The 25,300-nt window shown below is 46.6% G+C and overlaps 1 protein-coding gene across 5 annotated transcripts in view; it reads right to left on the bottom strand.

The window, feature by feature from the left end:
* Positions 1 to 25,300, bottom strand: part of LOC121876480 (NAD(+) hydrolase sarm1-like) — a 218,971-nt gene that overhangs the window by 76,106 nt on the left and 117,565 nt on the right. For 4 of the 5 annotated variants that reach the window (XM_042381606.1, XM_042381586.1, XM_042381595.1 and 1 more), the window contains exon 3: positions 6,834 to 6,935. The exons of the other annotated variant lie outside the window; for it this stretch is intronic. In XM_042381606.1, the coding sequence (XP_042237540.1) occupies positions 6,834 to 6,935 (102 nt within the window). The remainder of the gene's footprint in view (positions 1 to 6,833; positions 6,936 to 25,300) is intronic. 5 annotated transcript variants of the gene reach the window in all.

Raw genomic sequence — 25,300 nt, forward strand, 5'->3', positions numbered from 1 at the left:
TGCGACTGTGTTTACGATTACACCAGTATGTTTCCTGCAGTATCACCAGTCACCACCAGTCACCAACACTTGATTGACATACACTAAACACTTCCACCATCAGTCACCAACACTTGAGTCACGTACAACCGTCGATTAACTAATAAACTGGATTATATTTTACGCGGCCACTAAAAAAAAACAACAAGTGATTCAGTGTTGTTATGCTGACGATCCTCCCGGAGCTACTGACGGGGCCTGAGAAGACGTGGGTGTGTGTTGGGAGACCCTGCTACCCTGCCTCCCACCCGGCACCTCCACCCCACCACATCCCAGCTTGTTTGCCTCCTGCGTGCCTGCCTGCCTCACCCACATGCCTAGAGGGGTGGGGGTGAGACGAGAAAGGACACCAGTTGCATCATCTACTAATGTCGTGTTAGCTCTCAGATGGATTAATAATGTGTAATTACCGTGTGTGTGTGTGTACCAGCTTGTTTTCTAGCCATGGCACACACACACACACACACACGTTGGGTGATACAGTGTGCATGTCTCCCGCTTGAGTACCTTTACGACTTAACCTCATACAAGAGTCCCATGAAACCCCATCTCTCTTCCCCTGGACTCTCTGACTGAGTACATAACAAAAGGCCATAACTCTAGTCAAAACATCCCCAGAACTAAACCACAATAGGTGCGAGTACATCACCCAACCACGGGACATGTTTTTACCTAGTGGTGTAAAATTATACTGGAAGATTTTGGATGAGACGGTTGTGGAAATGCGTGAGTGACAAGTTTTGATTACAGAGGACATACATACATACATACATACATACATACATACATACATACATACATACATACACACGGGTCAAGAGAATAACAAGTAGGAAAATACTTCACAATTAACAACGATCCGTGTCACCGTCTCACTGCCATCATCCACCACTCCTACCAGCACTGCCACAATCACTCCTACCAACACTACCACAATCACTCCTACCAGCACTACCACAATCACTCCTACCAGCACTACCACAATCACTCCTACCAGCACTACCACAATCACTCCTACCAGCACTACCACAATCACTCCTACCAGCACTACCACAATCACTCCTACCAGCACTACACAATCACTCCTACCCACACTACACAATCACTCCTACCAGCACCACCCCTACCCTAAACACCATACAATAAACTGGAAAAAACTACCATTAGATTCTCCTATGAACAACCACTACAACTGTTCCTCTCTGCAACACACTTATCAAGAGGTCCACTGCGCCACACTGCTTGATGCAACATACTTATCGAGTGTAAACAATTGAAGCGAAATGATAACGCTTAGGTGATGTCTGTTATACCTGGTCGCATAGGAATGTAAACAGACCTCTTTGTGCACGTGATGTCAATAAACAATGAGTGCACGAGGTCCAGCTACATGTAAACAAGACTCACGTGGTCTAGTCAACATGTAAACAAAGTCATCGGGGTCCTGCCAAAATGTAAACAAGACTCACGTGGTCCAACCAAAATGTAAACAAGGTCAAACAGTCCACACGATCCACCCAGAAGGTAAAAGCAAACTGCGAAAACAAGTAATCCAACTAGAAGAATTGTAAACAAACTTCCAACCCACGTGAGTCCGCCGCCGCCGCCGCTTCCTTGCACGTAAACAAACATCTAGTCCACGTGGTGTGTTGGAATGTAAACAGATGGTGAGGTCGTGAGTCAGGACATGAACCCGTTGATCTTGGCTTCGCTATCAGGTGAAGATCATCACTACATACACCTTGAAATAATAGAATCACTTGAACATTAGGCATCCTAGCTTATTTTACCTGAGGATTAAGCACCCTAACGCTATCTGGGGCGAGTTAGGTTAAGTTAGATTAGGTTTGGTTCAATTTGATTAGGTTCCATTTTGATTCAGTTTGGTTAGGTTACTGGGGTGTCTAATCTTCACGTGATCCCTGTGTGCCAAAACATCCACCAATCAAGTTAAGAAAGGTGGATCTTGAGGGGTTAAGTCATCGTACTCAAGAGGTTATGCCATCGTACTCAGGGGTTAATGCTCTCCACCCATGACCAACCCACGAACACTCTACAGGACCCACACAGCTAGGAACAACAGGTGGGCGTCTCTCGGAGCACTACACAATCACTCCTACCAGCACTACCACAATCACTCCTACCAGCACTACCACAATCACTCCTACCAACACTACCACAATCACTCCTACCCACACTACACAATCACTCCTACCCACACTACACAATCACTTCTACCAACACTACCACAATCACTCCTACCAACACTACCACCTACCTAACAAGCACCACCCCTACCCTAAACACCATACAATAAACTGGAAAAAACTACCATTAGATTCTCCTATGAACAACCACTACAACTGTTCCTCTCTGCAACACACTTATCAAGAGGTCCACTGCGCCACACTGCTTGATGCAACATACTTATCGAGTGTAAACAATTGAAGCGAAATGATAACGCTTAGGTGATGTCTGTTATACCTGGTCGCATAGGAATGTAAACAGACCTCTTTGTGCACGTGATGTCAATAAACAATGAGTGCACGAGGTCCAGCTACATGTAAACAAGACTCACGTGGTCTAGTCAACATGTAAACAAAGTCATCGGGGTCCTGCCAAAATGTAAACAAGACTCACGTGGTCCAACCAAAATGTAAACAAGGTCAAACAGTCCACACGATCCACCCAGAAGGTAAAAGCAAACTGCGAAAACAAGTAATCCAACTAGAAGAATTGTAAACAAACTTCCAACCCACGTGAGTCCGCCGCCGCCGCCGCTTCCTTGCACGTAAACAAACATCTAGTCCACGTGGTGTGTTGGAATGTAAACAGATGGTGAGGTCGTGAGTCAGGACATGAACCCGTTGATCTTGGCTTCGCTATCAGGTGAAGATCATCACTACATGCATCTTGAAATAATAGAATCACTTGAACATTAGGCATCCTAGCTTATTTTACCTGAGGATTAAGCACCCTAACGCTATCTGGGGCGAGTTAGGTTAAGTTAGATTAGGTTTGGTTCAATTTGATTAGGTTCCATTTTGATTCAGTTTGGTTAGGTTAAGTTAGATTAGGTTAGGTTAATGTTTGGGTGAAATAAGCTGGGGTGTCTAATCTTCACGTGATCCCTGTGTGCCAAAACATCCACCAATCAAGTTAAGAAAGGTGGATCTTGAGGGGTTAAGTCATCGTACTCAAGAGGTTATGCCATCGTACTCAGGGGTTAATGCTCTCCACCCATGACCAACCCACGAACACTCTACAGGACCCACACAGCTAGGAACAACAGGTGGGCGTCTCTCGGATATCCCTCCCCAAGGTCAAGAGAGTGAAACACGACCCTTCCTGTGTTCTCCTCCTGCCGGGGTAGATGGTGGCAGGTGCAGCCCTCGTGGTGGTCTTCCCTCTGTCTATACCTATGTATGGATTACCTGACACACACACACACACACACACACACACACACACACACGGACCCCTTACAGTACTTGACTCCAACATAAACCACCCCCCTGGACAATAAACCTGAGGAAGGTGATATCAGAAGGACCAGAGCCACCCCCCGGAGGAGATAAGTGTGTCTGGCGGTGCCCCGTTTTTGTGTGTGTTATCTGACGAGGTCCTCCACCAGGTAACGACCCACCATATATAGCAGGCGAAGCTGGGAGAACTACCACACTAAACTACACCTCAACGATGCACCTTCAGCCACTCCTCCAGGTTGCAGGTACGCCTTCTTTCCTCCCCTCTCAATACTCATATTAACTCGTCCTCTTTGTGGTGTTGTAGCTATGAGTTACACCTTGACTTTACTTAAGGTCGTAATTACTTCCTTTCTTCTTATGTCTCGTCAGGTAAGACACACCTGTGGGGTTTCATGACAATTAGAAATCCCAGCTTAGTTCACCTGGTAATTAAAATATCCTTACGCTAACCTAACCTAACCAAACCTATCCTAACCTAACCTAACGAAATTATACTCATAAGGTGTGTTATCATCCACCTCCTGAAATTCCTACTGAATTTTAAATTCCTTTAAAATTCAGTCGTTCCTTCAAGCAAGTGGTGTGTATGTGTGTGTGTGTGTGTGTGTGTGTGTGTGTGTGTGTGTGTGTGTGTGTCCCTTCCACCCCTCTTAGGAGACGAGTCATTCCTCTTAGGTCTTATTAGACACTCCAGGTCGTTTAGATACGCAAGACCTTGTTGTTGTTGTTGTGATGCGCGAGGAAGTAAAAAAAAGTCTTAACACTCTCAGGTCTTTATTTGACGCCCAGAGACATTTAGATACCCAAGACCTCCTCGTTTAACCGCACGAAAAAAAAATATCTGGTTTTATTTGAAGCTTAGTGTCTTATATTCAAGATTTCATCCAACTTTCCGAAACAAGAAAACAAAAATCGTCCTTTCAGTTATATAAATCCAAATAAAATTCCTACTGCTGGGGAGGTGGCAGCCATGACCTGTTTATATATCACCTGTAGGAGGGGAGGCAGTACAGGGGGTCGTCGTTTCCAGGGTTCAATGACGCCCCCACCAGAATCGTTTACACTCCGGCTCTTTAGTTCTGGATGGCGCAGGATTGAGTCAGCGTGTGATGAATGTTTATGCATCTGAGAGAGAGAGATTGTGTTTATATTCCTGCCAAGTGTTGTATCTGGCAGGTACTCAACAGGGGGTCTTCCTGTCTCGCTGGCTCGCCCTGAGTATCAAGTGACCTCGCTAAACGTCCGAGAGCTGTTTTCCCCCAACCAAAACCCCACATCTAGGGAATTTTCTTAGTCTAAAATACCATATTCAGGGAATTTTATTTATATTATGAGATTGTCTTAAGATTAACAAACCCTTAACGTTAATTTAATCTACCCTAAACTAACCTACCTTAACCTAAACTATCCAATCCTAACTTTAACTTCAACACCCCTAGGATAGATAATGTTCAGGTGATCCGTGTGTGCTGTGTGGGGGTCAGGTCACAGGTTGAGGGCATGAGGGTAAGCACAAAGGTCAACAGTATGGCAGATGTTGCAGTGTTATCTTAAGTCTCCATATTGCAACACAAGACCCTGCAAGATTCTCATATACACTTCGGTTAAAATGTTCTCCCTCACTAGAAGCGATGTACTGTGTATCTCCTCGACGGTACACCTCCCCTCCGGTACACCTCCCCTCGGTACACCCCCTCCCCGGTACACATCCTCCCTCGGTACACCCCTCCCCTCCGGTACACCCTCCCTCGGTCGATACCCCTCCCTCCACACACCTCCTCCGTACACCCTCGCACCCTCCCCGTTTCACACCTTCCCCTCCGATACACCCTCCCCGTCGGTACACCTCCCCTCCCCCCTCCGTCGGTACATCCTCCCCTCCGCTCCCAATCCTATACCCGTCCCTCCAGGAACCAACCACCTCGCCACACCAAACAAACACAATACGGGAAGCGCCGCTGATAACCTTATCTCGCAACAAGCGTTTAATGTCACTAATTTGGGAGGGCGTCTGACTGTGATTACCACACCTCCTCCCCCAGCAGGTGTATGAAGCCCTCTGAAACCCGATACCGCACTTGCTCCTCGCGGTAAAGTAAACACGAAAACAAGTCTGATTCGGTGTTTGCATTGTCTACGTGGCTATTGAGATAACAAGTGCCGAGTGTTTTTTTTACAGTGTTGGTGATGTATTCCCCCACACACCTTTTACCTGCTGTTATCGAGGTGTTAATATGCTAATGTAGTGTCAATGTGTTAAGTCAGGTGTTCCTACTGATAATTATATCCAGGTAGGAAAACAGTAAATACAGATTGTTCAAATACACTTGGGGAATTGGCTTAAAACACACACACACACACACACACACACACACACACACACACACACACACACACACACACACACACACACACACACACACACACACACTTGCACTACACACACACACACACACACACACACACACACACACACACACACACACACACACACACACACACACACACACTTGCACACACACACACACACACACACACTTGCACACACTACACACACACACACACACACACACACACACACACACACACACACACACACACACACACACACACACACACACACACACACACACACTTGCACTTACACACACACACACACACACACACACACACACACACACACACACACACACACACACACACACACACACACACACACACTTGCACTTACACACACACACACACACTTACACACACACACACACACACACACACACACACACACGGACAGTTTACACAAGTGCACACCAAGAGGACGTGAATCTTGGTCTGGTTCTCACGCTACTCAACACTGGAGCTAAATAATAATAATAATAATAATAATAATAATAATAATAATAATAATAATAATAATAATAATAATAACAACAGACCTACAACAACAAACTCTAACAATAAAACTAATAAGAACAATAATAATTAAGTCACTCACAGAACACACAAAAGTAAAGACGGAACATTACGACACACGCAAGAGCTCTAATTTACGACTAAGTTAACAACAGAGAAGATAATAAAGACGGGAGAGAGACAGATAATGTGACAGTAAAGAGGAAACAGTCAGATAAAATAAAGGAATAAAAGCTTCAGGATAAAACCTTACTAAAATAATAATAATAATAATAATAATAATAATAATAATAATAATAACAGGGTGCACGATTCACTAGTCTTCATGATATTTTCAGTACCCTACGTGACGTAAGAAAAGAGAGAGAGAGAGAGAGAGAGAGAGAGAGAGAGTACCTGGGCGTGAGGTGAGGGGGTGGCCAGGTAGGCAGGTGAGCCGCCAGCGCTAGAGGGACGCCGTTCCTCGGTTGGCGACGTGGAGTCCTCCTTGTTACGTACCTGGAGGAGGAGAGGCAGTAATTAGTACACCTGTAGAGTCGTATCACACACACACACACACACTCCAAGTTTTCTTCTGTACTAACACTATACTTATGAACGTGAAGAATGACGAGCGTGAAGACTAATAAAAGTGAAGACTAATTAGAGATACTAAATAATAAAAAAAATGGTAAAAATGCATTACTATTTCCTCGGGGCAGCTAACAACTCCAGGAACAGCAGCAGCGGCGGCGGAAGGAAAATCATGCAGGCGTTTGTATATGACGTAATCTACGATAATACAAACAAATACAGCTGGAGGCAAACAAATACAGCTGGAGCCAAACAAATACAGCTGGAGCCAAACAAATACAGCTGGAGCTTTATTTGCACGCAACAACTACCAGGGTTACCATTCTCTACCTCCCTGATGGTGAGATATAGGAAGAATAAATCATTTCTCGACGCAACATAACTACAGGTACCATGTTATAATATATGGGACTTGAGAGAGGAGAACGGGCGTATACAACCAGTCATTGGAACTCAGAACACAAACCTTTAGGCCCCGTCTCTCACCCCCCCCAGGAGTGGTGACCATAAAAGGCGTGGAAACGTGACGAAGATCCATCATAAGTTGACAACGAGTGATTCCCGCCCCTACACTGCCTCCCCGTGTAGTGCCCCCAAGGTAGCCCAAGAATTCGTGTACAGATTATAGCCGATACTAATGACTCTTAATTATCTACCATTACCGCGATCCTTATCTACCACACACACACACACACACACGTCCCCTATGAACCCAGTATAAGCTATAGCCCTCTTATAAAACAGGTAATTTCACCAAGATCCATCATAGCTACAGGTGGGTGGTGGCGTCAGTGACCTGTTGAGTATATACCACTGAGACAACGAGGAGAAGGAAGAAGAGCAACAGGAGAAGGAAGAGGAGGAGCAAAAGGAGGAGGATATACAGAAGGAAGAAAAGGATGGATAGGAAAGGAAAGACGATTAGTAGTAGTAGTAGGAGGAGGAGGAGGAGGAAGACGGTACAAAGACCTCTATTGGCCATTGTTTCATTACGAGGTCCGCCGTCACGACTCAGCTGCACCCTCCTCCACCACCACCATCACTACCACCACCACCACCAATTACGGGAAGAATTACATTTAAAAATTACCATAACACACAAGGGAATCATTACACTAAATCACCATTACATCGAAGGAAATTATTACATTAAAAACTGGTATTAGTTCACGTTAAAGGAGACATTACGCGACAGTTGACTAATGAACGTGAAGACTGATGGACGTGAAGACTGATAAGCGTGAAGACCGATGAACGTGAAGACCAATGAACGGAAAGACTGATGAACGGAAAGACTGGTGAACGTGAAGACTGATAAGCGTGAAGACCGATGAACGTGAAGACCAATGAACGGAAAGACTGATGAACGGAAAGACTGGTGAACGTGAAGACCGATGAACGTGAAGACCGATGAACGTGAAGACCGATGAACGGAAAAACTGATGAACGTGATGACTGATGAACGTGAAGACAGTGGTAGAGACGGGAGAAGGTGATGATTCATGACTGACCGAGGAGCATATCTCAGGTAATCGCTCATTAACGCTCCTGATAGCTAGTGGAGTGATTAAGTGGTAGTGGCCGCCACCCTCTTAACACAGGAGTCAGCGAGGTGTGACCTGGAGGTGATGAAGGCTCAGCCACCCCCCCCCCCACGTCCTTAGTTTTACCTGGAGAAGCCACTACCCAGAGGAGCCTCTATCTGAAGGAGCCACTACTCAGCGGAGCTTCTATCTGAAGGAGCCACTACGTGAAGGAGTCTTTACCTGCGCCGCCCCCATTACCCGTTTATGAAGGATTATTAAGGCCAGGATGGATGGGTCTGGGTTGACTCAAGCACAGCGGGCGGTGAGGCAGGTGGTGGGTGGAGCAACACTCGGTGTGTGTGTGTGTGTGGGGGGGGGTTGGTGTTAGAGGATGGTAATGTATGGGAGGTGTAGGTAGTTGTGGTGGGCGGCATTGTAACTTGTAAGGGTGAGGGAGCGAGTACTGTAGGGGTGAGGGAGGTGATGGTGGTGGGTGGCACTGTGGGGAGGGGTGAAGGAGGGGGAGACCACCAAGAGAGAGAAGGATGACAGGAGCTTCACGTCACCACGATGCCCACATAATCCTCCCGAGGTATTGTTTACTAGTGAGTCACGGGTCCTGCGGTCACCTCTCTAATCTGGCTGTCCTCAAGTCGCCCTTGGAGTAGTACCCACACTTGCCCCCCCCCACCCCTTATATCGTGCGCTAGTCAGGCCGCACCTCGATTATGCTGTTCAGTTCTGGTGCCCTTATTACAGAATGGATATCAATTCACTAGAGTCGGTGCAGCGAAAAATGACGAAAATAATTCCGGGACTTAGAAACCTTCCATATCAAGATAGGTTAAAGAAACTAAACTTGCATTCCCTAGAAAGACGAAGAGTGCGGGGAGATATGATAGAAGTATTTAAGTGGGCGAAAGGAATCAATAAAGGCGATATAGATAAAGTTCTTATAATATCCGAGCAGGATAGGACTCGGAGCAACGGATTCAAGTTGGATAAGTTTAGGTTTAGGAGGGAGATAGGAAAAAAATGGTTCACAAATAGGGTGGTGGACGAGTGGAACAAGCTTAGCAACTTTGTAGTAAGTGCTGGAACGCTGGAAAGTTTCAAAAGGAGGCTAGATAGATTCATGGATGATAGAGAGTGGTAGTAACTCTCGACAAGAGCTGCCATGCACAGGCCAACCGGCCTATTGCAGACTCCTTATTTTCTTATGTTTTGTCCCCCCGAAGAATCACCCCCTGAGAGCTACTTCATATCACTATACCAGCGTGAATCATTATACACCTCAAACAATAGGTCAAGCCCCTTATAGATCCTCGAGTCACCCTTGAGCAATCCGTTGTATCGAAATGTTGAAGCACGGAGAGAGAGAGAGAGACATGATGCGGGGGTGAACTTTACGACCAGCGCCCCACCACGACACACACATAATAAATAAACAAATCCGAGAAAACCCCCGTAATTATGATAATTCACCTCACACCCCCATCCTGTTGGTAGCGACACAGTGACGTACATTTAGCGTCACATCCATGAAAACGGTGACAAAAAACAGTGAGGAGAGACGCGGGTAATGTTAATTTATGCGGGCGCGTCAGCCAAGACCTCCGGCGGCGGGGAGGGGGGCACCACACAAGCTAGACGCCCTCCTCCCGCCATGACCTGAGAGTCTTCACGCTTTAACCAGATAATACTCAGGGAATAATAACATCCAAAGAAGTTAGTAGACTGGTGGTGGCAAGGTGTGACAGTGAGGATAATGGCGGAGAAGACGTTGAGGTAAATGATGTGAGATTTGTAGGAGAGAGAGAGAGAGAGAGAGAGAGAGAGAGAGAGAGAGAGAGAGAGAGAGAGGAGGGGCAGTACTTCCTGTGACAAGACCGGATGACTAACACTTCATCACTTTACTAACCTAACCTAACCTAACCTAACCTACCCTGACCTAACCTAACCTCTTCAGCCACACAATCACGAGGAAAACAAGAAATACATCTTAATGAGTCATGGTGTGTACGTGTATGTAAATAACCTTCCTCTAAATAATGACTAAACGCACACATCCCACAGTGCACACAGACAGGCAGACAGACAGAGACAGACAGACACACACACACACACCATTACCTAGGCTTATAACAAGGTACACGCTCAAAAAATATCTTTACGAAGGATTTTAGAGAGAGAGAGAGAGAGAGAGAGAGAGAGAGAGAGAGAGAGAGAGAGAGAGAGAGAGAGAGAGATTGTGTATGTGTGTGTGTGTGTGTGTGAGTAATATATCTCTCTTGTTAACTAGCTTCCTAACTTGTCTCGAGTCGACCAACAAGTAAATCTCGTGACCTCTGACCCCAATAAAGTCCTTAAGAGGGTCAACATCAAATGACTAGAGACACACATAAGTTCTGTGGGCGTGGTGAACAGGTCTATAGGCGTGGTGAACAGGTCTGTGGGCGTGGTGAACAGGTCTGCGGGCGTGGTGAACTAAGGAACAAGTCTGTTATGTTTTAAATCAATTGACCCTGAAGTGAAGGAGTGACGCTTTATTATTGGTTAGGTTTGGGGAGAGGAGGAGGACAGGAGGAGAGGAGGACAGGAGAAGGAAGAGGAGAGGAGGAGGACAGGAGAAGGAGGAGACGAGGAGGACAGGAGAAGGAGGAGGAGAAAAAGATAAAGATAAGAAGAGGAAGAAGAGAAAAAGAGGCGGATGAGAAGATAAACCCATCCCCCTATAGAAAACACACACACACACACACACACACACACACACACACACACACACACACGGACCTAAACTGACCCAAAATCACTTCAAAAACAAGTTAATAAGTGACCTTGACTTGACCCGGGACACGTATGGGAAATTAAATGACCTCGGCTGACCCAGATCCCCGACATACGAACATGAATGCCTCGGGTCACAGAATAAATGACCACAAACGCGCGAGTGACGTAATGAATGATGCAGTGTGAATGACGACAAGTGACCATTAATCTAGCTTATTGTGTTGACGAGACCCCATCTTAGCCTGACCCACCCATACAGCACGACCCACCCTCACAGCACGACCACCCACCCTCACAGCACGACGACCCACCCTCACAGCACAACGACCCACCCTAACATCACGACCCACCAACACGACGACCCACCCTCGACGACACGACCAACCCCACCCTCACAGCACGACGACCCACCTCACAGCACGACCACCCACCCTAACATCACGACGACCCACCCTAACAGCACAACGACCACCCTCACAGCAGCACGACCACCCACCCTCACAGCACGACGACACCCACAGCAGCACAACAACGACCCACCCTCACAGCACGACGACCCACCCTCACAGCACAACGACCCACCCTAACCTAATTTAACCCTGCCAGTAATGACCAAATAGACGAAAATCACCAAGCAAAACAGACCAGTGACGTCACCATTCTCAGTAGGAAAAGTGTGACGCCGAGAATGACGTCACAGTTACTCACCACCACCCACCACACACCCTCACACACACTCATCCCATCTTCCGCCCATCACACACTTTACCATACCTCCTCTCCGCCCACCACACCCTCACCCACCCTACTCTCCCTTTACCACACCTTCACATCCCCCCCACACAAAGGGAGAGAGAGAGAGAGAGATGAAAGGAAATGATGAGAGGAATGAGAATGAAGATAGGAGGAAGAGGAGGAAGAGGAGGAAGAGGAGGAAGAGGAGGAGGAAGAAGACAAGAGATAGATAGATAGATAGATAGATAGACAGATATATATAGCACTAAAATAGAAAGAAGAAGAAGAAGAAAATAAAATAAAGGTTAGATAAATAAACAACAATAACAAAAGGACCCAAAACAAATATTAAAAAAAGCAATTTGGACGTAAATAATGAAGGTAATATTTAAAGTCAGGTGATGTAGCCAGCCCCTCACCTACCAATTAAGGAACAGGTAATCACTTTAGTTGAACAATAGAACACTGCAGGTGGAGATAGACGGTGGAACGCCCTAGGTGGAGGACTCAAGGTAGAGGAACAGGTGGAGGGAACAAGGTAAAGATGATAAAGTGGATTCAAGGAGGGAGAATAAAGGAGAAGAGAGAGATGAGAAGACAAGAGAAGAGGCAAGAAGTAAACAAAGAATAAGGAGTAAATATGTAAACACGACCACCTCAGTACATACGACCACCTCAGTACATACGACCACCTCAGTACATACGACCACCACGGTCTAAAAAAACGACCCGTCTATTTTGTAAACACACACACAAACAAAAATATCATTAACTATGTAAACAGGAATGGGTCAATTAATTCCGTGTTGGTTTGTTTACAGAGTGCGTGGCCTGACCTTTAACTACGATGAATGAGATCTTCTTTCAGTATTTTCAACAGGAAATGCTCTTAATACACCCACCAACACACCCTACCCTACACCCCCATCACCAACACACCCTACACCCCTCCTTCCTCCCCACCACCAACACACTCTACACCCCCCACCGTCAACACACCCTACACCCCTCCCCACCACCAACACTCTACACCCCACCGTCAACACACCAACACACCCTACACCCCTCCCACCACCAACACACTACACCCACCCTCCCCACCACCAACACACTCTACACCCCCCACCGTCAACACACCAAACATCATCAACTAAAAAACAAAAACGAAGATGAAACTAACAATAAAACAGAAAACAAAGAAAACCTGATAAAAGAGAACGACAAACACAACAAAGAAACAAAAGACAGAACAAGGAACAATAGACACACGTGATAAAGCTGATAAAAGGTTAAATATACACAGAGAGAATAAAAGGAGACAAAGAAAGATGATAAAGATGGTGATAGGGGGAACAGCAATAACAGGTGAGTGGGTATAAGGAAGGAAGGAAGGAAGGAAGGAAGGAAGGAAGGAAGGAAGGAAGGAAGGAAGGAAGGAAGATGTTTTATTAGTCCTTATAGATAAAATTCATTGATAGGTTATGTTATGAATGGAACCTCAAGTGTGTGTGTGTGTGTGTGTGTGTGTGTGTGTGTGTGTGTGTGTGTGTGTGTGTGTGTGTGTGTGTCTAGATTAGGTTAAATTCGACTAGGTTAGAATCAATCATGTTATGCTTGGTTAGGTTACGTTAGGTGACGCAAGCGTGACGCAACTGTTATGCATGAACTGTCAGGACGCAGAACCGTAACAATATGAATGACGTGTACTACATCTGGTGGGGGGGAAGGGAAGGGAGGAGAAGGGGAAGAGGATAGGGGAGGGTGGAAGGAAGCGCCACCGCCACCAGCAACACAACCTGGAAATACTTGACTCACTCAACACCATAACGAGACCACAGCTAGTTCCGGGTCGTGCCCACGCTGACTCACCTCAGTAATCAAGAGAAAGAAGTTATATGCGTGGGCTGGAAGAGGAAGAGGAGGAAGAAGGAAAAGGTGGAAGAAGAAGGAAGAGGAAGAAGGAAAGAGGAAGAAGAGAATCAGGAGGAGGAAGAAGGGAAGGAAGATAATAATAATAATAATAATAATAATAATAATAATAATAATAATAATAATAATAATAACATAACACTTACATAATAATAACAACAATAATAACAACAACCAACAACAACAAGACGTGAAAAGCCGAGACGTGTAAAGCCGGTAAGTGCACCCAAAACAGGAAGCCGAGAAAAGCCGAATGGATACTTCCTTGGTTGAAAATTATTACACATAAGAAATTTGCCTGAGGGGGAAAAGTTTGGCTAGGGAGAGAGGAGGGAGGGAGGAGGAGAGGAGGAGGGAGGAGGGAGGGAGGAGGAGGGAAGGGAGGGAGGGAGGAGAGGGGAGAGGGAGAGGGAGGAGAGAGAGGGAGGAGGGAGGAGAGGGGGGGAGAGGGAGGGAGGGTAAGGAGGAAGAGAGGTGTGAGTCAGTTTGGAGGACTGAGGTAACAGACCAAATGACATCACCATTACAATCACTGACTCAGCTCTCGGATGTGTACTGGACTGACTGTAGAGTGGTGGTCAATACTAACGGGTGTCTTCCTTATAACAATCATTATTATTATTATTAAGTGTATGTTCCTGTGTGTTACCAGAGAGAGAGAGACCGTAATACATACCCCACACAAGAAGACCTGGGTCCGATAGCAGTACCCTTGCCACCAGTCGTTCACCTCCTGCACTCGCTTCTGACACGTGACACCACCACCACCTCCCGTCGATACCATGTGGTACCTGCCGACCACGAACTCCATACGACACCTGGCACCCACACGTGTCAAGCCATCACCCATGTCACCACTAATTCCTCTTGGGTATTCTATGATCGTTGTTACGCATCACTGTTGGCAATGACGGACAACATGTAACTGGGCCACACTCGTTCGTACAGTTCACACTCCGGTCAAACGTTTTCAGACACCTTGAACATTCTGACATCCGCTAACGAACAGATATCGAACCAAAACACGTCCGTACGTCCGATTTGTTTAGAAAACGTACACCCACGACACGACATTAGCAGCAGTTACCAACATTTATTGCTGTTATGAGTCAAAGAGAAGCACCACGGACTGACCCTCAACACAATCGCTATGACAGATGATGATGGCCTTGGTGTACCCTCCATAACCCCCCACCCCCACCTTCCCCCACCCCCACCAACAACATCCCCTCCACCTTCCCCCAACACCCTCCACCTTCACCACACCCCCACCAACAACACCCCTCCACCACCAACCACACCCTAACCACCCCGACCAAATCCACAATCTCCTCACCACCACTACATTCCCTCCACCACCACAACCCCCCCAACCACATCCCCTCCACCACACTATTGACCCCAGAACACTACTGTTGACCTCGCTCAGAACACAACCACACCAACCTTGACCGAGTATTCTTTACGTCAGCCGGATATACAGCGATCGGAAATCACACTATACTTTCACTACATCCGGCATCTTTCGCGGGAGTACCGGAGGTCAGGCCGGTCATCAGTCGGGTGGGTAAGTACCGGCCACATGTGGAGAGGAAGGAGGGAAATGGTGTAATGTGGGGGGGGGGGTGTGACCTTGTATTTATTACCGACTATTGCATCGACAGACAGACAGACAGACAGACAGACAGACACCAGAGTCATAACTAAAGTGGTGGACTATAAATATCATATGTACTTATCTGTATCCTGTAACACTCCTCACAACCTGTCCCTGTTTCTGTCTACGTGTTTTCCTTAGTTATGTCTGCATGTCTTTCTATGCCTCACACTTGTTTACCTCTCGTCTAGTCTTGTCTTATTCCTTTAAGTGTATTTCCGTTTCTTCCAAGTTTACCTAATGCTACGGGGCACGTAGGACGGGGAACGGGGTACGGGGAACGGGGTACGGGGCACGGGGTACGAGGCATAGCTCATAACGATACCCTATGGCATAGGGCCTATGCCATCCCTTGTTTATACGCGCCTTACCTTACCTTCCTCTCCTAGCTGCTTCACCCCCATCAATGACGCAATGGGTGACATCAGAGCTACGCCCTCCCCCCTTACACAACGTCATCACTACGTCACCGTCCACATTGACCTGTTGCCATGTGTCGCAAGAAAACAAGACCGTCACGCACCACGAACCTCTGTAAGTGTGTGTGTGTGTGTGTGTGTGTGTGTGTGTGTGTGTGTGTGTGTGTGTGTGTGTGTGTAGATACAGAGAGCAACAGGTACACAGGTAAGGACACAACTAACAAGTACAGGTAAAGAAACAAGTACAAATACAGGTAGAGACATAATAATAGGTGCAGAAAGTCCCTAAGATAACGGGACACACACACACACACACACACACACACGGATCACCCTAAGTTGTGTCAGGTCTCTAACTTTTCCCTACATCAACAAACAGTAATGTAGTAAACACAAACACCCTGGGGGAGAGAAACGGATGACCTGAAGAATAGACACCCTAGGTTATTTCACCCCATGATTAAATACACCCTAATACTGACCTAATCTATAGGTAACCTAATTATAACCTGACCTTACCTGAAGATTATACGCCCTAGTTTATTTCACCGGATTAAAAACTCTACCGCTAGTTTAACTTAACCTAACTGAACGCTAACCTAAGTTAATTCAAACTAACTTCACGCTAACCAAGCTTAAGCCTAACCTAACCAAGCTTAACCTATCCTAAGGCACCGCTAACCTAACCATCCCAGGTAGCGTCAAGGTGGAATAAGCTGGAGGTTTAATCTTCAGATGTTCCACAAATATGCAGAGGTCAGCTGAGTGAGACGAGGTGTGAAGAGAAGGGGAGGCGCTAATGGTATGAGGCTGAGAGAGGTAGGCTGGGGAAGGCAGGCTGGGGGAAGGCAGGCTGGGGGTAGGCAGGCTGGGGGTAGGCAGGCTGGGGGAAGGCAGGCTGAGGGAGGTAGGCTGGGGAAGGCAGGCTGGGGGAAGGCAGGCTGGGTTAGGTAGGGTACGTTAGGTTAGGTTGAGAAAGCCATGGAGGAGGAGGGAGAGAGCTTTGAACGTCTACACTCCCTCCCTCTCCTCCTTCCCATCCCTTTTCCTTCAGTAGTCTCAAGGGTCATTTTCCTCCGTCTATAAGAAAATAAGGAGTCTGCAATAGGCCGGTTGGCCTGTGCATGGCAGCTCCTGTCGAGAGTTACTACCACTCTCTATCATCCATGAATCTATCTAGCCTCCTTTTAAAACTTTCCAGCATTCCAGCACTTACTACAAAGTTGCTAAGCTTGTTCCACTCGTCCACCACCCTATTTGTGAACCAGTTCCTTCCTATCTCCCTCCTAAACCTAAACTTATCAATTAAATCCGTTGCTCCGAGTCCTATCCTGCTCGGATATTATAAGAACTTTATCTATATCTCCTTTGTTGATTCCTTTCACCCACTTAAATACTTCTATTATATCTCCCCGCACTCTTCGTCTTTCTAGGGAATGCAAGTTTAGTTTCTTTAACCTATCCTGATATGGAAGGTTTCTAAGTCCCGGAATCATTTTCGTCATTCTTCGCTGCACCGACTCCAGTGAATTGATATCCATTCTATAATAGGGGCACCAGAACTGAACAGCATAATCGAGGTGCGGCCTGACTAGTGCACGATACAGGGCGTTAAGACCTCTGCACTCTTATTACTTACACTTCAAGATATAAAACCTAATACTCTGTAATGTAAGAGCTTTGTTTACCATTCAAAACTTGTAAACAATAAATAGGATGTCCTCTCTCTCTCTCTCTCTCTCTCTCTCTCTATGTTTCAGTTTTCCGTATATATTAGGCCTTGATCTCCCCACACACAAAGACAGAAACACACACACACACACACACACACACACACACACACACACACACACACACACACAGGCCAACGTCTGTCTCTTTGTTTGTCGTGTGTTGCAGTGAGGTTCATTCTTGTTATAGTGAAGGTATAAAACTAGTCGAGTTAAACTAACGATAAAACGTTCAAAAAATAATAACTCTATCAAGATTCTCACTTGATTAGGTTAGGTTAAGTTAGATTAGATTAGGCTATTCATCAGGTAATCCACACATTCTCACACACACACACACACACACACACACACACACACACACACACACACACACACACACTATAATGACTCAATTTATAAACAAGAAACAATAATAAACCCACTTCAACAATCAACAGCTGTTGAATGTAAACAAACACACGACCATCAATACTGACCCCGATGTAAACAATGGGTGGAGATGTTACTGTTAAGACCACGACAGTTACTAATGTTAAGACGAGGTTATCAGAGCTCTCTCTCTCTCTCTCTCTCTCTCCTAGACACAATCACAAGGTAGACGAGGCCAGGGAGTGATGAGGCGACGTGATAAACAAAGGGGTTAGGAGGAGAGAAAGTAGGTGGTGGTGGTGATATGTACTGGGAGGAGGAAGAAGAAGAAGAAGATGGAAAGCACAAAGGGAGAAACTGCGAATATTAAACTGGGTGACAAAGCAACAGACACACAGGATAGTATTGTTATGACAGGTAAGAGGGGGCTGGTGGCGTCAAGGATGATCGCGATGTTTGTTGGGACACACACACACACACACACACACACACACAGGTAACCGTACGTCTTCTACACCTTTGTATTGATTTGGAGGAGAGACAGGTGATGTGGCCCCCAACACAGCGAGATAGGTAAACATTGCTTTGGAAATAGAGTAGTGGATGAACGGAACAAGTTACCAAACATCATCATTAACTCGAACACGCTGGGTAACTTCAAACACAGGTTGGGTGGATATATGAGCGATAGGGGTTGGGTGTAAACGGGACTGCCCGGTATGGACCAAAAGGCCCGCTGCAGTTTCCTTCATTCTTATGTTCATAAATTAACACCAACAACACAACCCCAACACCACTCTTCAGGTAGATGCGGCTAGAGAGAGACCGTCAGCCAGGCTATGATTGGTTGGTGTGTGTGCGGCATCATGACGCTAAGAGATTCTTGCGGCGACGACTCTCAAGATGTCAGCCGATAACACGAACCAACCTAACGTCCCCCTCTTCTTCTTTTTCCTCCTCCTACTCTACATCCTCCTTCTCCCCTTCCAACTACTCATCCTCCTCCTCTTCTACTACCTCCTCCTCTTACTTTTCTTTCACTATTTTCTCCTCTCTTCCCTCCCTCCCCCCGCTAGTGATCATTATTTACAGAAACTAATCGACTGCATAAATGTTATCCATCACCACCCCGCCACCACTACTACCACCCCGCCACCACTACTACCACCCCGCCACCACTACTACCACCCACCAGTCTCCTCACTATCACCACTATTTCACTCACCACCACTACTACTACCCACCCACACCAACCACGGCTGGTGAATCCGTGACCCATGGGGAGGAGGGCCGGGATGGATGGGTGGGTGGGTGGGTGAGTGGAGGTGGTGGGGTGGGGTGGGTGGGTGAGGGGGTGGGGGGCAATGCAACAAGTGGAGGTGTGTGGTCGAGGTACCTGCATGCCAACCTCTGGACTGCCTGGCATTTCCTGTCAGTGTGCGTGCGTTTGTGTGTGTGCATGTGTGAGTGTGTGTAACCGACCCACCACCCCCGTATGTGCTTGCAAGTGGGACTGCATGTGAGCGTGTGTATGCATGTGTAGGCGTTTGTTTGTTTGTTTGTTTGTTTGTTTGTTTGTTTGCGTGTGTGTGTGTGTGTGTTTATAATCGGCCCACTACCCTTTGTGCATAACGCCGCGCGTGTACACATATGTAAGTGTGTATACGTGTGCGTGTATGCATACAAATGTGTGTTTATGTTCATGCGTATGTACCATGTGTCAAGTCGTCCGTGTGCATGAGTGCGTGCGTGTAATTGCACATGATGTGCGGAAAGTAACAGAGTGCATGAGGGAGGGTAAGGTAGCAATGCGCCTGACTGCATGATCCCCCGGGGCTGACCCATGAGAGAGAGAGAGAGAGAGAGAGAGAGAGAGAGAGAGAGAGAGAGAGAGCACAGTACCCCACCTATATCACCGTACACTGGTAACTTTACCTATTTTCTGGTATCAATCAATTTCAGAACAGAACTGACAGACTTACTGACTGTTTGACTGATTGAATGTTACGACACGGAGGGGAATAACGAGACCTTTAAACAACAAGTAACTTTAGTCATCAACAGTTAACGAAAACATTATAACATATGAGTCTTTCACAACCTCGGGTCCTGGCAATGACACCTGATACTGGTGGTGGTGGTAGAGGTGGTGGTGGTGGTAGAGGTGGTGGTGGTGGTAGAGGTGGTGGTGGTGGTGGTGGTGGTAGTGTTGTTGGTGGTGGTGGTGGTAGGGTGGTGGTGGTGGTGGTGGTAGAAGGTGGTTGGTGGTGGTGGTGGTAGTGTTGTTGTTGGTGGTGGTGGTGGTGGTAGTGTTGTTGTTGTTGTTGGTGGTGGTGGTGTTGTTGTTGTTGGTGGTGGTGGTGGTGGTGGTGGTGGTAGTGTTGTTGGTGGTGGTGGTAGTGGTGGAGATAGAGGTGGTGGTAGTGTTGGTGGTGGTAGTAGTGCTGGTGGTGGTGGTGGAGATAGAGGTGGTGGTGGGGAGAGAACCATGAGTGGTGGTCACACACACAACACAACACAACCTGCCCACTACCCCACACACCCACACCTCCGAGATAAGGAGTTGCTTGCTTGCATTCAAACGAGGGAAAGAGGCAACATTTCCAACACCTACCACCACCACCTATCATCATCTGCTACCATCACAACCCAACCACCACCATCCCTCTACTATCACCAGTATCACAATCACCACCCAACCACCACCATCATCATCCCGCTACCACAATCATCCCTACCACCACCACCACCACCATTACCCCAACCATTATCACTACCACCGCTAATCTAAACAAAATATTTAACACCAGCAATTGAGTCTCATAAAATAATATAAGTCAGCAGTTAGAATATATGAGTCATGGGACTGGTGAGTCTCAAACTACAGCTACACATATGAAGATGTTTGGACTAGACCACCTGTACAAAGTTGAGACAACAGCGCTTCCTGCCACCCTGGCGGACAGATCCCTTCGATATCACAATACCGACATACCCGCCTAAAGGGCTGAACCACACAAAGCCCTTACCTCCAACACACCTCAAGCTCTTGAACACATACTTAACTTACTTACAGACTGATAATAACATCACACAGACCATCTACACTGACGGCTCTCTTAACACCGTCTGTGGGAGGGATGGAAGTGCTGTCGTTGTGATTCAGCCTAACGGTAATACAATAGAGAAAAAAGTTACTCAATAACTGGGCGTGCCACGCTACAAACTGAATTACTTGCAATACTCACAGCAATAAGACATTGAAATCACAGCCATAGACAGTCTCATCACTGACTCCTTATCTTCACTACTTACCCTGGACACCCTCTACTCAAGTGTCACCCGATTGTCTCTAAGGCCTCAAAGAACATGACAGTTGATGTCCTCGCCAAACTCGCGTCTAACAAAGACACTGTTTAATACAATCTGGGTCTGTCAAAAGAGAACCCTTAAAACTGTAATTAGTAAATAACTTGATGAATTAAAAGCAGCAGACAAGCGCAAACAGGCACTAGTCAATCCATTGTTTACCATGATGACATGTACCAATTGAAACATGTATATGGAGCAAGTAACAAGATCACAAGACCACAAGATGTTGTAACCGCTAGACTGAGGTTAGGATATAAGTACCTCTGGCAGTATATCCCTCAAACAGACGTGAACACAACTAAATGTCCTCATAGGTTCGCCCGCTAAGCATACCACCCTCCCTGGAGCCATGGGAGCGCTTCAGCCCACAGGTTCGCCTAACTTGACCCAGAGGATGTGGTGACATTCTAGCGAAAGTCTCCAGTGAAGTGATAACATTCTCCCAGAACTTGTGAGATAAGATAAAAAACAACTAGAATTAAGATGTACTTTTGAAACAAGCACGCACGTCATCTCTCTCTCTCCTTACCATGAAATCTTTAATCAACGCCCACTTGAAGTCTTATTAGTTTCAGATATACAACGCCATATCTACCCCCAAAGACAGAGAGAGAGAGTAACTACACTAAAAGCCATTTAAGAGTGGGAGCAGGAACGCATCAAGGGGAACACCGCCAAAGTAGCCATCAATATAATCAACAGACGTCTCTTAATGCCAAAAAAATACCAGATGATGTAGCATAATTCTTCCCTTCCCTCCACGTACACTCCCTCCTCTACCCCAAGTACACACCCCTCCACCCACCCTCCACGTACACATCCCTCCACCCTCCAAGTACACACTCCTCCACCCTCCACGTACACTCACCCATCACAAAACACTACCTATTTCACTATCTCAAGAGTCGAGTGAAAAATGTCCATTCACCTAAGTACACCTGAAGACTTGGACAGGTAAATATCAGGTGAGGTTAAGAGGGAAGGTAAGCCATTAATAATAACATGATTGGTGCAGCCTTACCTGAGTCAATAACAAGACGATGTTAAGGTGATCAACTTAAGAACATGGCCTCGGGGTTCTTAAAAGGTCTCGGCTTCGGGTTCTTAAAAGGTCTCGGCTTCGGGTTCTTAAAAGGACTCGGGTTCGGGTTCTTAAAAGGACTCGGGTTCGGGTTCTTAAAAGGTCTCGGGTTCGGGGTGCTTAAAAGGCCTCAGGGTTCTTGAAAGGTTAGGTTAGGGAGAGCGGTAGGGGGGCTAATCTACAGGTGAGATAAGCTAGGGGACTAATCTTCAAGTGATCCGCTCCATAACACACTATACATCCGCCTCTCCTGACCTGACGGGTACTGTTTTTGTCTCCCCCGCATGAGGGATATTTCTTCAAAAGTGTGGCCTAACGCAACTAAATGTCAACCGGTGGGAATTTTTTGAGGGGCGTTACACCTGTTGTTAGATAGATAGATAGATAGATAGATAGATAGATAGATGAAAACACTGGCTACAACACCTTCAAAGTCTTATTATTAAATCTCACAAAGTCTTTAAAAAATTCTCAAACTTCATCTCAACTAAAAAAACATAAAATTTAATGTATGTACGTATGAACCAGTTTCACCTCTCCAACACCTGGTCACACCTGCCACCACACACACACACACACACACAGGTAAGTTAATGAAGGAACTGCCCCTCTCAACCTCCATCATTACCTGCATTAAGTGATGGTCCAGGTGGTGTGTGTGTGGGTGTCATCTCTCGCTTGCCTAGCATTACAGACCAACGCTCCCCGCTCTTATCTCCCCCACTCTAAAAACAGGGAAATTCCTTCAACATAATTACTAGCCAGTCACTTCATTTGAATAGCATCGCTGCCAACTGCTAGCTCACACACACACACAACTCTTCAACAGCCCAATGATAAGCTGTACAATTTTCCTTCCGAAGTTTCTCCCGTCTCGAACGCTGGACATGGATTCGCAGAAGACCTGGAGTATATACAGTAGTGGTGAACCAGTGTTGTGCTTCCGCCGCAGAGGCCACAGGAACACACGTAATGTCCCAGGTTTTACCACGAGTCACAATACTAGTGTTAAGTGTGCTCCATCTACCCACCATTGAGTTACTGCGGCTACTACTACTACTTTTTTAGCGTGGCTTTCTACTACTACTACTACCACGGATCCTAACCATAAATATCACATGTACTCAAACTAATTAATAATTTTTTTTAAACTGTGCACATCACCCCATCGTCGGAAGGAAAAGAAAGGGAGGAGACACGCACGGAAAAACAGACGGAGAAGTAGGAAAAAAATAACGGAGAAACGCTAAAACAGACGGAGAAAAGAACGAAATGAACGGACGAAAACAAAAATTACGGAAAAACAGCACCAGGACGAGAAGGTAACGGAGAGCCAGAGAGGTAGTGACCACGCTCCTTAATAGTACACTGTAGAGGTTTCATGTGATTCTACTGTATGTATGTATGTATGTATGTATGTATGTATGTATGTATGTTATCTGTGTGTGTCTATACAGTACACCAACTACTGCTGCCACCAACCACCCCAACAAGCCTCTGGGAGTAACCTACACAACCTCCAGTGTTACCAAGTCAACAAAAATGGCGCAACCTAATGACAGACCATACGAGTATGTTATTCTTCCACTCAGTTGTTTGCCTCGACCCTCCGTGACGGCATAATAGCCAAGATCTGAACCCAAGGACTAAGATATACCGCGACGATGGATGGAAGAACACGTGCCAAGGTTGTGGGGGAAGGAGTTGTGGGTTACAGCGAGAACAAGGCGCCTTTTGTAAACACTGAACCAGGCTCTCCATCCAGGTAGGGAAGGAAGAACAATTAACAGTTTATTCCTATGCAAGAAACACCTTCAACCCACACACCTCCTCCTCCTCCTCCTCCTCCTCAAAGCATAACCACGTCCTTCAAGCCTCCTCCTCCTCCTCCCACCAGACAGCACCTGGAAGGCCATCAGAGCAACACCCACCTGGAGACTACCTCTTACTAAGTCGATGAATTTATAGACCTGCTCAGAATAGCTGTTTAAGATACCATCAAAGGCTGGCGTATGTAACCTATCATTGCTTGGGTACGTCTGTCTTGCTTTGACTGCCAGGAAGGGGAGGGAGAGGGGATGGAAGAGGGAGAAGGGAAGGGAGGAAGCAAGCACTTAGCCTCGCCAGTCATCAAGGTTGTAAAATGCATTCCTTAATACCAACAATTTCATCATTCTCACACACACACACACACACACAGGACCTAGCAGCGGTTCCCCAGCTTAAAACACCAAAGTCAGGGCAGGAATCATGAACAGAGGTGAATGGAGGTTATAGGTGAAGTCCTTCCCTAGAGAAACCTCCATCCACAGGACCCTCAGAGTCACCCACAGCACCTCAGATACACCCACAGCACTCCAGAGACACCCACAGCACTCCAGAGACACCCACAGCACTCCACACCCACAGCACTCCAGCAGACACCCACAGCACCCCAGAGACACCCATAGCACTCCAGACACCCACAGCACTCCAGAGACACCCACAGCACTCCAGACACCCACAGCACCCGAGACACCCACAGCACTCCAGAGACACCCACAGTACTCGAGAGACACCCACAGCATTAGGACGCTTACCTCTCATCAGTGGTCCTGGGTTCAGATCCCCAAGACAGATGTGAGAAGGGTCTTATTCACTGTGACATTATCGAGCCGACAAACCAACCGACCGACAGCC

Source organism: Homarus americanus, unplaced genomic scaffold (genome assembly GCF_018991925.1).
Source record: "Homarus americanus isolate GMGI-L3 unplaced genomic scaffold, GMGI_Hamer_2.0 scaffold33468, whole genome shotgun sequence".
Classification (NCBI taxonomy): Eukaryota; Metazoa; Arthropoda; class Malacostraca; order Decapoda; family Nephropidae; genus Homarus; species Homarus americanus.